The 16005-nt window shown below is 39.1% G+C and overlaps 1 protein-coding gene across 4 annotated transcripts; it reads left to right on the forward strand.

Annotated features, from left to right (window-relative positions):
* Positions 1–1096: 1096 nt before the first annotated feature.
* On the forward strand, positions 1097–14872 carry zgc:162171 (uncharacterized protein LOC565931 homolog). Of its 4 annotated transcripts, XM_044184530.1 has the most exons (5): positions 1098–1392; positions 1542–1880; positions 6110–6240; positions 8793–8942; positions 11577–14872. In XM_044184530.1, the coding sequence occupies exons 2-5, from the start codon at positions 1682–1684 to the stop codon at positions 11796–11798; spliced, it is 702 nt and encodes a 233-aa protein (XP_044040465.1). In that variant the 5' UTR covers positions 1098–1392; positions 1542–1681; the 3' UTR covers positions 11799–14872. The 4 variants fall into 4 exon arrangements, with proteins under 4 accessions (XP_044040463.1, XP_044040462.1, XP_044040465.1 ...); XM_044184528.1 differs by having other exon boundaries at positions 1097–1392; positions 8793–14872; XM_044184529.1 differs by having other exon boundaries at positions 1098–1880.
* The last annotated feature ends 1133 nt before the right edge of the window (positions 14873–16005 follow it).

Genomic DNA, 16005 nt, shown 5'->3' on the forward strand with positions numbered 1-16005 from the left:
ACAAAAGTAACATTGAAGCAACAAAATAGCCTCACCAGAAAGAACCAGGTCATCTCTCAGCTCAAGGCAGGAATCGAAAAACCAAACGTCAACCCTCATTTATCCTGTCTCAAGATATTGTAGAAGAAGTGCCCCCTTTTTTCCCATGTGGACACATTTCGAGTTATTAAAACAACGTTTTTCCAAAGGTATAACAGAAATCAGTTCTTGTAACCATCTTTGTTGTCTTTCATTCTTTAAGAATCATTTTTTTTAATCTTTCTGTTTTGGGTCAAGATTGGGAGACTGCGAGTCACTGCAGGAAACTAAAAGTCAATCTTGGGCTCTATGAACACTGGAAATGTCATTTTATTAAAGTGCAGACACTCAGTCAAGGGATACACCTGATCAGCAACAACGCTTATAGCTACACTTTAGAAGTTATGTTGTTCACTTGGTATTTAAGCTGAAATCAGTCATTTTATTTGAATTAAAATATCTTTATTATATCTACCTGTATGGTGCAGTTTGGTGGAACACATATTACCATGGTTGGAGACGCTCTCTATACTCTGCTACTGAGAAATGTACCTGGTTTGTTGAGTCACATATGTCCTGTTTGCCCTCTGCGTCATCATTTCTGTAAATAACATCTTCCTGTAGTTTGCATCAGTTGCAAACACCAAAAAAAATAAAATAAATCATGTGGCAAAAACTAAATTCTCCTAAATCACAAGGAAGAAAACTACACAGGGAAAGAAAAACCTGACCATTTCAACAAGCACAAACTTAATGAAATTCACATTATATTGTAAGGTACTAATATGCTCATATTGTAGGGTGTCCTCACTTGCCCTCACAAAACAATGAAGAAAGAAGAAACACAGACAAGGTGCATTACATTGAAGGATAAAAACACTAAAGGTTTATATAACTTTTTTCCACAGTGTGCTATTTTGAGTTGCAGCCACATGATTCACTAATGCTTTCATTAAAATGCAGGTGCACCTAGCGGCCACTAGACTCACTCACACACACACACACACACACACACACACACACACAGTATGGGGGGCGTGGTCGTCCAGGCAGCTCCTGCACAAACCGCTGACAGGCCTCTCACCGCAGTTTCTGATCTGGGGACCTGGCAGCGGACCAGACAGCAGAAGGAGATGTGCACACAAACCGCAGGCTAAACAGATAACAGCACTAAAGTTGTTTTCTTTCCCTTCTTTGACTTGGCCACGACAGCGTTTTACATGCAGCAAGTTCTTCTTCTTACTGCTGTAAACTTTAAAGTTTTGCGCGGAGCACATGCTGCGTTAACGATGATAAGGAAACCTGAACTACAGTATTAGGCGACATGGCCGGCGGTTCCTGTGCGGGCTCGCTTTGTATCTGCAGGACTCAATAGTGAGTTTATAGCGACTTTTACTGTTTTTTAATACTGAGAGTCAAACATTTAAATAACATTTATATAGCCTAGCTCTTATAATATTACTAATGGGGTTCATAGTGCCTATTTAAGTGTCAGATATTACAAGTAGTACTCGGTGTTTCAGCTGTCTGCCTCCATGCATGACTTCAGACCGACTGTCTCTGGCCAAACCCTCCGCATTTTGCAACCCTTCTTCATGCGGAACCCATAATTGGAGACCTCACTCTGCCGTCCATTTAACGCGCGCTCTCCACCGGAGCAGAAATGATGCAGCAGCACGAGCGCCTGCTCAAAGTTCTGGTCATCGGCGACCTTGGAGTCGGTAAAACGTCCATCATAAAGCGCTACGTGCACCAGGTCTTCTCCCAGCATTACCGCGCCACCATCGGAGTGGACTTCGCCCTCAAAGTGCTCAACTGGGATCATAAGACGGTGGTGCGGCTGCAGCTGTGGGACATCGCCGGTGCGTCAAAAGTGTGTCTGTATGAAGGAGTGTGTGTGTGTGTGTGTTTAGGGGGGTAAACAGCCTAGAATTTACTATTTATAAAGCGTGTTAATAAAAATGCACAGACTGTGGATTTTGTCCTAAATGTTCATGACTCCTGGCAGACTCATTCATATTCTGTTTTGCATATGACACGCATGTCAAAACACATATTTAGCACTCAGCATACAAAGCATGAGTGAAATCTGTATGTAAGTGGTTAGAGACATATTGTGTTTTCTATTTGGGCTTAGACACAGCAAATACATGGCACACAGGCACGTTTAACGTCTAATAATGATTCTTTCTAGTCAGAATATAATTAGAGATATCTTAAATTTGAATTTTGATTAATCAAAATGTAATTAGATATCAAGGCATAAATGCATTGCGGATATTTTTATCCTGATCTATAAAATGTCAGATCTCCTTGCCATAGTAAAGTGGCAAAGTGGCACTTGGTTGAACATCTACTTTTTGTCACCTGGTACTTACTTGAGCATCAACATTGGACTTTCCAAGTACAATGCAGCCAAGAAGCAAATATACATACAGTAATCTGCTTTTTTTCACTCGTTGGCTGCATCTTGCTGACGCATCCAGTGATGATAATGCATGACACGAGTAGTGACCGCCTAGAAAATGTGGTTAGCCTCTGTTCCTGCAGATGAAATGTTGAGTGTACCCTCCAGTACATCACATTACCTAACAGATTAGGTATTTTAAAAAGAAAAGCTTGTTGTATTCTGCTTATAAAACCCACCATGTCTCCCTAATTTCATGTAATTTGATGTTCTTTTGGAAACACTTTTCCTCCTCGTCTCTCAGCTGCCTCACACGCTTTGACACACACTGTAATTTATCTTCCTCTTGCTGAGTGAATGGCTGTTGAACGACATGATAGCTGATAAGAGCCGTCATTTACATGAAGATGTCCGGCTGAGGCTGTTAGCCCGACAGACTTTAGACCAGTAACCAGTGATGACTTCACACTGGAGTCACTGCATGGAGGCTTTTAAATTGGGTCAGTGGGTCTTTCTCACACACACAGAGTTGGCAGATTATCCTCATCAGTGCGTCAAAGTGATAATTGCATTACTGTTTTGTGTGAGTGAGGGTTTTTCTGGATGAAGTCAAGCACACTCATTTGTCTTTTAGCTGACTCTTCTTAAGGGCCGTCCACACCAAGAGCGATAACTATAACAATAACTATAAATATATCGTTTTAAACTTTAAAGTTTCTAACTAAAGTGGATGGCAGAGTCCACACCACAACTATAAGACAACGACAGTGGCGAACGACATTGTTGGTATAACTTTCAGAGTCGATAGAAACACTGGCAGCCAATCAAAATCCATCCAGATATTAGGCTGCAAATTACACATAAAAAAAACGGCCTTTTACCTGAGACATACTGCCAAACGGTCTTTGGTGCTGATGGGGTCTCTGAAGTTCGTTTGGTCCTTACTGATGTCCTCTTTGACGATTGCCAGGATACCATCAAATAGATGTTGACTCATACAACATTTACATAAAATTTGTTTTCAAAAGACAACAACTTTGTTGAGTGTTGGATTCTCCTAACTCCTCTCATTTCATGAACCCATATCCTTCTGGGGTTTTTTTTGTTTCTCTGCACAACGTACAGCTTTAACAGGTCATCAATATCTATTTTCCAAAGCTGTCCAGTCACAGCTGGAGCGGTCACAGGAGTGTTTTCATGTCAAAATGTCGAACTTTTTGCATTATAACATTTTCAATAGCCTATTTTATTAGCTACACGTGTCAAGATAAAATTAGTAGGCTATGTAAAGTCAGTTTTTATACCATCAACACAAAAATGTCAATGAAAGGTCTGTATAATCAGTTTTTTTAGATGCTATTTAAAACACTAGTCAAGTTATGACATTTTTTTGTAGACCAACCCGGAAGTTAGCTTCACTCAGGGCTAAATCAGCAGATTTCCAATGGAAGTTTTTCACTGGAAGACAATTTGCTTGTAGTCAGTAAAGACTTACAGATTGATATTCACATTCTGTTCGAAGACAATCTCCAAAAATCTACACACTTTTAACTATATTTGAACCACTCAATTATTGTAAAACAAATAGCCTAGATAATATTGTGCTGCTTGGAAATTCACAGTGGAGATATTTAAAAGAACAGTTTGACATTTTGGGAAATGTGCTTATTTGTTTTACTGCCGATAGTTAGATGAGAAGATCGATACCACTCACATCTGTACAGTAAATATTAAGCTACAGCAAGGTAACAGTTAGCTTAGCTTAGCATAAAGAGTGGAAGCAGGGGCAAACACACATAACACCCCCCTAAAATCACAACTTATTGTTTTTACACTTCAGTTGTTACTTTTGGGCAGAGCCAGGATAGCTGTTTTCCCTTGTTTCCAGTCTGTGCTAGCTGGCTAGCTTATGCTAAGCTAACCATATCCTGGTGATAGCTTCATATTTACCATTTAGTTGTGAGAGTAGTATCAATCTACTCATCTAACTCTTGGCAAGAAAGCAAATAAGCGTATTCCCCAAAATGTTGAACTAGTCCTTTAATATATCCACTCTGAGTCTCCATGCTGTAGCCTACATTGTAATCTGTCTATTTGTGTCACTGTACAGTAGTTGAGTGTATTGGTCAGGTCTGTTTTTGATGTGATTGTTGGAGATTCTTTTATGGAGCTAAATTGTCATATTGTATATATTTACTCACTACAAGCTGATTTTTATATATATGAAAAATGCAAATTTATGCAAAACTCCCATTGAAATACAGCCAATTGAGCCCTGAGCAAAACCGCATTTTAAAAACGGATTGTTCAGACATTGTGTGTGTTGTTTTAGTGTACGACTTTCTGTCGTTTGTTTAGTTACTTATGAAGCACTTTGTGATGCTCGAGAAAAATGGTTTGCAAATTGACTTTACATGTTGTATACTAACATTTGTAGCTAATAAAATATAGCAAAGGTTATGATACAAAAAGTTTTATATTTTGATTTACCTTGTATGAACTGTCAGCTAATTTTAGGTTCTGCAGAAACTGAAAATAATGTGGGGAAAAGCTTCAGAAACTTAAATGTTTCCAGATTCCAGGACTGACCTAATGTCAATAGGAGGGTTATGGAGCTACAACAGCAACAACTTTGTCACTATTGGTCTTCAGCTTTGACTGTTAGCGCTGATCAGATAGTGTTAAGAAAGAGTTTAGAGTCTCACGCTCTCTCTTGGTGAGTTAGAGACAAAGATAGCTGTTAGGGAAACAACTGTCAGACTGCTTGTATGTGTTCAGTTTTTGTATCAGCTGTTTTGCTGCGTAGGTCATGTGTGGTGTGTGTGTGTGTGTGCGCGCGTGTGTGTATCAGATGCTCACTTCTTGATTCACAACCATTTTAGGATCATGTGAAGGAAGTTAGCGTCGAGGATAGAGACTTATTCATATATTCAGTTACACACACACGTGGTCACACACATACTTGCATGCAACAACATTTTTCTGCATGCACACACGTTTTAACAAAATTGTATTTTAATCTGATTCTGCCCTCCTTGAGCATGACACTGATATTTGAGCTTTAACGATTAATAATTTAATTGATTAGTTGATTGACAGAAATGTAATGGGTAACTATTTTCATAATTGGATGATTGTTTATGTGATTTTTCAAGCAAAAATGCCAAACAATACAGCTTCTCAAATGTCAAGATTTTCTGCTTTTTTGGGGGGTGGGGGTCATATGTGAATATGTTTGGGTTTTGGATTGTGGGTCAAATAAAACAAGCAATTTGAATGCTTCACATTGGATTACAGGAATTATGATCGTGCATTTGTCACTATTCTGTCATTTTATAGATAAAATTATTATTTATTTAATTGAGAAAATGAGACAGAAGATTAATCAATAATGATTGAAAGGCAAACAATGCTGCAAAGGTCTTTAAATACCAAGTAAAGAGTTGTGTCTTTAATAATTATAATGATGTTTATTTCATTTTGATATAAAACTCTTAACTCGCTTTAAAGGCTTGCTACAAGTTAGAAGTCTCCTTTTTCTCTATTCTGTTGGTCTGTAATCAAGTTTAGTTTAGAGATAAGAATATTTTCAGGTATCTAATCAAGTTTAATGAAGTCTCAAATAAAAAATAGCCTAGATATTGGAAACAGTATGTATTCTGCCATTTCTGTTTTCTTTAAAAGGGCAGGAACGCTATGGCAACATGACCCGTGTGTACTACAGAGAGGCAGTAGGGGCCCTCGTCGTTTTCGACATGACTAGACTGTCCACATTTCAGGCCGTCCTCAAGTGGAAAGGAGACCTGGATTCAAAGGTAAATATGATGAAGGAAGGTAGGAGGACGTGAGAAGCAAGGGAAGGAGTGAGGGAAGGAATGAGGTAGAAAGAGGCTTTGAGAAGGAATGAAATAAAGTTAAAGAGCAATCCTCACTTTGTTTCTATAATTGTTTTAGTTTAAAACCTATAGGGACAACAGTGAGGAGTTTAAAGAAAATATTCACCCCCCGATGGAGGTGAGTGTTTGATTCACAAAAGTTTTTGTGTGAAATATTCCTTTGTTCTAATGCTGTGTTCATTTGTTATTTTGTATCAACATTTCCTTCCACTTGTTATGTCTACTTCTGCTTCAGTCATGACTAGCCACATTACCAAGAAATAGCCTTGACAGATCGAGCATGAACTTGTTTCACTCTGCTTGCATTGTTTGGATATTTTTACACTTACAGTGTTTTCTGCAGTTTTTCTTATACAACCGCTATTTCAAATGGTTAGGTGCTGGAAGGACGCAGGATGGAACCTGCTCCACCTTCTCAGATAAAACAGTCCAGCCTCACAGACTCCAAAACTAATGGTGCATTCACATGCTCCACATCAACTCATAAAGTCAAATATTTCCAGGTTTGTTACCAGGAAATTGCCCTCAAAGTGTAAATAGCAGCGATAAGCTAGGACAAGTTTCATAATGGGACAAGTTTCATAAACAACTAGCAAACAGTGTGCAAGTTGGTGGTTAATATATCTGCATGACCTCTTTTTTTCTGTAACACCCTGTGATTAACAACTTGTACGGGTTCCTATCAAGAAGTTTATTGTGGTGGCTTTTTCATTACACAACATGTGAAATACTGTATTTCCCCTCGACTGATGACTACCTGAATCAAACACAGGTACCTGGTAAATACAACATGGTTATGGGATATTTCCCAACTTTTTGATGAGGATCATCCAGATATTCCTTTGAACAATTGACCAGTGCACAGTGGATTACGGAATACTGAAAACTGTATATTTAATAATAATAATAATAACTTTATTTATATATATAGCACCTTTGAAAACAAAGTTACAAAGTGCTTTACAATAAAAACATATAATAAAAGCAAATAAGATCCAGAACTTAAGATATAAACACGATAAAATAATTTAAATAATTACAACAAATACCATCACCAGATTAAGAAAAAGCCATATGATAAAAGTGAGTCTTAAGAAGAGATTTAAAGGAGGATACCATGTTTGCCTTCCTGAGATCCTCTGGCAGGGAGTTCCACAGCTGAGGGGCCCAGACCACAAAAGTCCGGTCACCTTTAGTGACAAGTCGAGATTTTGGAACCATAAGAAGGGCCCTGCCAGAGGATCTCAAGCAGTGAATAGGCTCATAGTAGTTAGCAGATCACAGATATAGGCAGGGGCCTGACCATTCAAGGCTTTTAAAAACAAGCAGTAAAATCATAAAATCAATTCTAAAACTAACCAGCAAACCAGGTAACCAGTGAAGGGCAGCAAGGATCGATGTGATCGAAGTGGTCGCTTTTCTTAGTACGTGTTAAAAGCCTGACAGCATCAGCAACAGTATCAGCTGCAATCTTTGGATGTTTCACCTGCTGATACCAGAATAAAGTACATTGTAATAGTCAACTCTGGAAGAGATAAAAGCATGGATGACCTTTTCTAAGTCTGTAGAGGAAAGGAATGACCTGATACTGATTTGCTGTCTCAGTTTTGCAAAGCAGGACTGCACCACTTTAGTCACCTGAGCATCAAAGGACAATTCTGAATCAAAAACAACACCTAGGTTGCGGGCCTCTTTTCGAACATTATTAGATAAGGCACCCAGACTAGAGGAGAGATTATTAATGCTGCTAGTACTGGCCTCATGGGGTAGTTATAATTACCTCTGATTTGTTGTCATTCAATTTCAGAAAATGTTTGGACATCCAATTTTTAATCTCAATGAGGCAGGACATAATACAGGATGCATCCGTGGTACCAGGCTTTATCAGGACATATCAGGACACTTAACTTGACAGTTCATGCACTATTACCTTATACCGTATTATTATCATCAACCGGTAAACCCACTTGGTACTTCACACTTATTTTATTTTATACTTATACCCACTTGGTAGTTAATTTATTTTCTGACCTGTATTATATTTTTTGCTAGTACTTCTATTCCTGTGTGCACTGACGTAAAGGCGAGCTGCTGTAACAAAAGAGTTTCCCCTCGGGGATCAATAAAGTATTTCTGATTCTGATAGATTTGGGTGTCATCTGCGTAGCAATGGAAGTCAATGTTGTGACTACGCATGATTTGACCCAGCGGTAGCATGTATATGGTAAACGGGAGGGGACCCAAAATAGATCCTTGGGGGACCCCACAAAATAGAGGAACACGAGAGGAGGAGGCATCTCTAAGCACTACAGAGAGGGACCTGTTCGACAGATAGAAGATAAACCAATCCAGAGCCACATCATATTTGGACAAGGAGGGTAGCCATCACATTTCAGAGCACAGCACAAAACACACTGGCAGAGTAAGTGAGTGACTGATTTGAAGTCTTGCCTACTTCCTGGTTCTATTAGGTCGCCCTTAGCAACGGGAGGACAGTTCCAGCCGTTTTGTTGGCCAACAAGTGTGACCAACGGCGTCAGGGTTTGTGCCCCAAGCTGCCAAAACTGGAGAACTTCACCAGAGAGTACGGATTCGTTGGCTGGTATGAAACCTCTGCCAAGGTAAGACGTGACTGTCTTTGTCTTTGTTTGTGTGTGTGTCTTCAAATCACTCTCCTCATGGGAGGCAAATATGGTTTTAAACTGATCTGTTTCTGTCTCTCTCGCTGGAACTCTCGCTCCGGTCTTTGTCTTTACTCTGCATGTTTCCCACACCTTAAACATAAAATTCAAGGACTTTCCAGGCCCAATTCCCTCAAATTCAATTCAAATAGTTTGAGACACTAATCAAGGTTAATTACTGTTACAACACTGAGAATTTTTATAATGAGAACTAGCAGGCTTTACAGAAGCTCACAGACAATTAAAAAGAGAGAGGCTTGAATATGGGAACACTTCTCAATTGTGCTGTGTTACAGTCATACATAAATTCAAGCACTTTCAGTGACCCATATCTATTTATGTCTATTTTCACAAACTTTCAAGGCCTTGATTTTCCCCCCACAAAATTTCAAGGTTTTTAAGGACCAGTGGGAACCCTGTCTCTGTAAACAAATGTCACTGCATATTTTGTCAATGTTTCGCTTATTCTTCTGTCTCACACACACCTCCACTTCAATTAGGTCCTCTTTTCTGTCTACGTTTACCCTAATATCTCTCTCGTTCTCTCTTTCTCTCTTATTTTCATGTCTGCCTCTGTCAGTGTCTGTTTATCTGCTTTTAAAGCTGCACTAGTCAATACTTTCATGTAAAAAAAAAAAAACACTTCTCACCTGCCAACGTCATGAAATTTGTCTGGTAAGGTCACTAGCAGCAAGTCTTTTCTACACACAGGAAGTAGCTCATTCACACTTTAAAGCCAATTAAATTAAAGCCAAAATTTCCCCTAAACTTCAGATAAGCTGCCAACATGCAGTAACACGTTTATCTGCTGCAGCTAAAATTAGAAACAATAAACTGCAGAGAAGAGAAGATAAATTTGATTTGTGGACAAGGAACTTATTGTGATACATCTGTTCTATTTTGTTGATTAGATTTCATGTATCTACTTATTCAATTGATCTCTATTTGAAGGTGCAAGTTAGAAGCACAGCTTTTTATAGCACTCAATGAAGAACCTTTATAGCCTTAATCTCTTGTCTCTGCCTTCATGTCCCTTTTTTTAACCTTTCTTCACAGAAAGAACTTCCTTCACAGTGAAGACATGAAAGAGATTAACCTGAACACATCTTGAAGTAATGATCCATGTCACCTGACCCCGCTCGTCAATCTTCGTACTTGTGGAATATGTACAGTAACTGGGTGGAGATAATAGTTTCAATCTGTGATAAAGGAAATAATGTTTAAAGGACCAGTGTGTAGGATTTAGTGGCATCTAGCAGTGAAATTGCAACCATTTAAACACCACTCGCCTCACCCTCCCCTTCCAAGCATGTAGGAGAAACTACTGTGGCCACGAAACGCGCAGAAAAACACGAAAGACCCTAGCTAGAGCCAGTGTTTGGTTTATCTGTTCTGGGCTACTGTAGAAACATAGCGGTTCAACGCTTCTGTGGAAGAGAACCCGCTCCCTCTGTAGATATAAAGGGCTTATTATAAGGTAATTAAAACACAACAATTCTTATTTTCAGGTGATTATACACTATGAAAACATACTTATGAATATTATCATCATATTCTGCATACAGAGCCCCTTAAACTGCTCCTTTAATTTAACTGAACTGAACAGATTTGAATTTGTAACGGGTAATGCATTTGACTTTGTTGTTGTGGTTGCCGTCAAAAAGAATATCTGATGAATTTAAGGAATTATTTAAAGCTGCACCAATTTATATTTTCATGTTAACAATGGAAAAAGGATCCCGAGGCGTTCCCAAGTGTGTTCTTGGTCTACCTCGAGGGCTCCTACTAGTTGGACGTGCCTGGGAAAACTTCCAAAGGATGGTGCCCAGGACACATCCTGATCAGATGCCCGAACCACCTCAACTGGCTCCTTTCGACGCAAAAGGAGTAGCGGCTCTGCTCTGACCGCCCTCCGGATGTCTGGGCTCCTTACCCTATCTCTAAGATTGAGCCCAACCACCATATGGAGAAAACTCATTTCAGCCGCTTATATCCACAATCTCATGCTTTCGGTCACTACCCAAAGCTCATGACCATAAGTGAGGGTTGGAACAGAGACCGACTGGTAAATCAAAAGCTTTGCCTTCTGGCTCAGCTCCTTTTTCACCACAACAGCCTGGTACAACGCCTGCATTACTGCTGACGCCACACCAATCCGCCTGTCGAGCTCACGCTCCATTTTACCCTCACTCATGAACAAGACCCCAAGATACTTGAACTCCTTCACTTGTGGCTGCAAGTCTCTCCCAACCTGGAGGGAATAATTCACAGTTTTTTCAGCAGAGAACCATGGCCTCAGACTTGGAGGTGCTGGCTCATCTGACCGCTTCACGCTCCACTGCAAAACAGCCCCAGTGCATGCTGGAGGTCTCAGTCTGATGAAGACAACAGAACCACATCATCTGCAAATAACAGAAGCAATGCTAAGGTTCCCATGTAAATAGCATTTTCAAATTTAGCTAGCTTAGTGTGGACATGGTCTGTGTCTGTTGTTACAGCTCTCTCCTCCCTTGTTTCTCTCTGTCTTCCTCCATTGTCCTTCTCTAACCCTTCTCCTCTGTCCTGTCTCTCCAGGATAACACCAACATTGATGCTGCCATCACATGCTTGGTGAAGAACATAATGTCTGTGGAGGAGGAGAGAGCCTTGAGTGACGCCACAGCCACCGCCACCAAAACCGAACCGGAAGGTAACGTTCTGGTTCTGCCTCGCTTCGACTACAGCACAAAGAAGAAGGGACTCGGTGGATGTTCAGGATGCCCGTCGTTTAAACCTAGAGACGGAGAAAACGACTGAAGGAGGGATGGATGGATGGGTCTGAACCAAGACACTGGAAGAAGACAGAGAGGAGGGAGGAGATTACTTTGTTGAATGATTTATATGTTGTAACTTAACGATGCTTCCCCTTCCTCCCTCTCTTTGTCCTCACAAATGCATTTCTTCAGAGATTTTAGAGGAAACTGTTTAACAGTTTGGGATTTTTCTGAAAAATCCATAACAAAATAATTTAATTATTGTATTTATATAACAGCACTTGACTCAAAAATGAGTTCCGTTATTACAAAAGTCTGTTATTTTGGAAAAAGTGATACTAAAATGGATTTGAAAGAAAATGTGATTTGAAAATGTGAATTGCGAAAATGATTTTGGTGCCCTGAACACAACTGTGTTAGTTTACTAGAAAACTCCACAGGGTGTCTTTTAAAATGGTGATGTTAGTCCACCCTGTCTTGGTTTTATATGCTTTGTCTTCATCTATAGTCCTCAGTGGTGTGTTCTCACTAAACTGTACTTTGAAATCACCTGTCAAACATTCAGTGTGAGCTTATTAGTTTTTACCCACACTAACAGCGTGGCTCTAGGGATAGACATGTCTGTCTGTCAGTCAATCCAACAATTCTGGACAGATTGCCATGAAATTTTGTACAGATATTCATAGTGCCCAGATAGCCTGTACTGACTTTTCCATAACTTTTCATCAAGTGCCATCATCAGGGTTTATGACCTGCAAAAAGATGGCATTCCCATCAGCCTCAGCAGTACTTTATGTTTAGTGCTAATTAGCAAATGTTAGTATGCTAACACGCTAAACCAAGATGGTGAACATGGTAAAAGTTATACCTTCCTCCCTCCCTTTGTCCTCACAAATGCATTTCTTCAGAGTTTTTAGATGAAACTGAAACAGTTTAGGATTTTTCCAAAAAATCCAAAACAAAATAATTTAATTATTGTATTTTTATAACAGCACTTGACTCAAAAATGAGTTCCGTTATTACAAAAGTCTGTTATTTTGGAAAAAGTTATACTAAAATGGATTTGAAAGAAAATGTGACTCCTGAAAACCGAAGGCAACGTGACAGATACATTTTAAGAGAAGTTCTTGTTATATAATGATACTTGTGAATAACAGATCACATCTTCTCTATCTCTTGTCCAAACATTTCGAAGGTCTTTTATTGGCTTTGATGCTTTTGTTGTACAAAACAGACAAATTATATGTCTAGTATTTTGTCTATAAATTAAATGCTAATTACTTTATATATTTAGCAGCAGTTATCATGGTACAGTACTATGTAAGCAGCTACTTTAGTGATTCTTGATTTATTGATATATAAGGTAAATTAAAAGAGTGGTTTGTTTTGTATCTTGAGTGTAAGTGAACAGTATTTTAACTGTCACAACATGGTCTGACGAGTTTCACACCCACATAAGGCAAAAGTGTTGAGTTTGTCAAAGTAGGGCTAACAAACGCTGTTCAAGGCATCACTTTAATGTTTCTGTTTAAAGGTGATAATGACTTGCTGTGACAAACAAGAATGCAGTTTTGTATTTTTAAACATGTGCGTGTGTGTTATCTGTGGTGGAAGTCAGTATTTATCTCCATTCTCTTTCCGTTTCTCTTCTGTCTCACTGATTTTATTTTATGTTCATTACTGTTAATGTCTGTTGCTGGTGTCATTAAAAAATGCAAAATAGTCATTTGCATAATGTTTACACTTCAGTTTCTGTTCAGTTACAGATATTCAGCTAAGGACTTACAGGCACCCTTTGGAGTTTTTAATCACTGGTGGCGCAGTGGAGCAATGTTTTAATGAGCTAGTCCCCATTTTGTTTGCATCTCAAGCTCTACAAGCATGTGCACAAGGAGGCATATGTACACACACACAAGCACAAAGGTGATGCAATGCACATTCCTGCTGACTGCAGAGGGCGGCAATAAAAATGTGTTGTGCGTGCAAGCCACGCTATTCCACTGTTAGATAGTTGGCAGTAATGCACCAAGAAACATTGCAATGTGCCAGTGAACGGCAGGACGGAAGAAGACTGCTAGCCGATGTAAACCTAGCTGGTTTTAAAATATTCAAATAATTGGATTTGAAAATGTTTTATGAGAAATAAAATGCATTTTTGTCAGGCCTCAAGGATACTCACAATGAATTTTGGTGCCTTGAACACAACTGTGTTAGTTTACAACAAAACTCCACAGAGTACCTTTTAAAATGGTGATGTTAGTCCACCCTGTCTTCGGTTTTTATGCTTTATCTCCATCTATAGTCCTCAGTGGTATGTTCTCACTAAACTGTACCATGAGATCACATTCAGTGTGAGCTTCTTAGTTTTTACCCGCACTAGCAGCGTGGCTCTAGGGATGGAAATGTCAGTCTGTCGGTCAATCTACCACTTTGGTCCAGACTGAAACATCTCAACTAATATTGGACAGATTGCCATGAAATTTTGTTTAGATATGCATAGTGCCCAGATAGCCTGTACTGACTTTGGTATAACTTTTCCATAACTTTTCATCTAGTGCCATCGTCAGGGCAAAACTATGACATTCCCATCAGCCTCAGCCGTACTTCATGTTTACTCATACTTAGCAAATGTTAGTATGCTAACACGCTCAATATCTTCATGTTAGCATGGTCATTGTGAGCATGTTAGTATCAGATTCTGCAAATAGTACACATCTCTCTTTTCATTTCTGCAACATTTTTCTGGGTATTGTATAGACAATCTTTATTTTTTAAATGATCAAAACCTTGAATCAGTTTTCACACACAGTTGTCATCAAGTGAAATATCATTGTACATGTCTAGTATTTACTCATTCTGTCTTTGTTTACTCACCTCACTCACCTCTCGCTGTTAAACAGCAACAACAGGTAGAATGAGTTAATTTTCTTCCATCCTCATTTTCACTGCTTTCATTATATTTTGCTTTTATCTGTATATATATTTCTTTGCTGTTGTTCTCATCTTTTTCTTTCCACTGTTATCTTTGTATGTATTGACTGTCTTATCTGGATTTGCAAAGTGTCCTTGGGATACTTGAAAGGCACATATAAATAAAATGTATTATTATTAATATTATTTTTTTCTTTTATTTTTTATGCTCACTGTCTCTGTTCTCTGAATGTTTACCAGCTCTTACAGCTGTATCTCTCTGTTGTTAAAAGCTTGAAAACTAACCCTAATTATATGAAAGATTGTCAAAAGCAGCGTGTGTGTGTGTGTGTGTGTGTGTTTTGTTCAGCTCAGTTGTTCTCTCTACTTGCTGTTCTGCCTGATGGGTAATGCACTATAATTTTGCACCCACCCATGTGAATACTGCCATTCACTGTGCCAGAATATGCATAATACTCACTTTCTCTGGGAAAAGCGTTCCTTTTTTCCATCACCCTGCATCATGCATTCACAGTCCAACCTCACAAGCCGAAATCATCCACATTCCCACCATGGTAGCTACTTAAAGTCAACACTGAAAAGATGGCTCTATTGAAAAACATGTTTTTTATATGGAACTGTACTTTCGTCTCCTTCCTGGAAGACAGTGTGTCGTTAATGGTGTCCTCTTGCTATATCAGTAGTCCAAAATGCAAATTCCAACAAATAGAAGCATTGCAGATTTTTGAACAATCCCACCACTCATTCTCATACCACTGACATCCCAATGGTACATTTTTAGCCGTGCTAGCAGCAGCTCTGGAATGGCGATGTCAGTCAGTGCACCACTCCAGACTGAAACTATTAGATAGGTTGCCATGAAATTTGGTACAGACACTCATGTTTCCCTCAGGATGACTTGTATTGGTGATTCCTTCCCTTTTCGTTTACTGCCATCATCAGGTCAAAATGTCTATTTGTCCAATACTTTGGTTTATGATCAAATACCTGAAAAAGTAATCATGGTGATCATAGCATACATTATACCTGCTAAAAAAACAGCATCTTAGCATCATTGTTGGCATGCTGATGTTAGCATTTAGCTCAAAGCACCACTGTGCCTAATGCTGCATTCACGCAATGTCGACAGAATGGGAAGACCCCATATTCCGACTTGGGAATGTTCACGTATTATTACAAGGTGGTTAGCACTCGTATTACGTATTTGTAGAAGTTCGTTACCAAGTTCAACCCCATACAAACACTGTATAGCTCCTATAAAATTAGCGGAATTGATTGTTATAAGTGTTAATATTGGATTTTGTTTTGATGTAACGGCC

The sequence above is a fragment of the Siniperca chuatsi genome, linkage group LG22 (genome assembly GCF_020085105.1).
Source record: "Siniperca chuatsi isolate FFG_IHB_CAS linkage group LG22, ASM2008510v1, whole genome shotgun sequence".
NCBI classification, from domain to species: Eukaryota; Metazoa; Chordata; class Actinopteri; order Centrarchiformes; family Sinipercidae; genus Siniperca; species Siniperca chuatsi.

Coding starts and splice junctions, on each gene's coding strand:
- zgc:162171 (XM_044184527.1), top strand. CDS start 1,682: ATGATGCAGCAGCACGAGCGCCTGCTCAAAGTTCTGGTCATCGGCGAC. Junction 1,881..6,109: donor GCAGCTGTGGGACATCGCCG/GTGCGTCAAAAG, acceptor TTTCTTTAAAAG/GGCAGGAACGCTATGGCAAC. Junction 6,241..8,792: donor AAGGAGACCTGGATTCAAAG/GTAAATATGATG, acceptor TGGTTCTATTAG/GTCGCCCTTAGCAACGGGAG.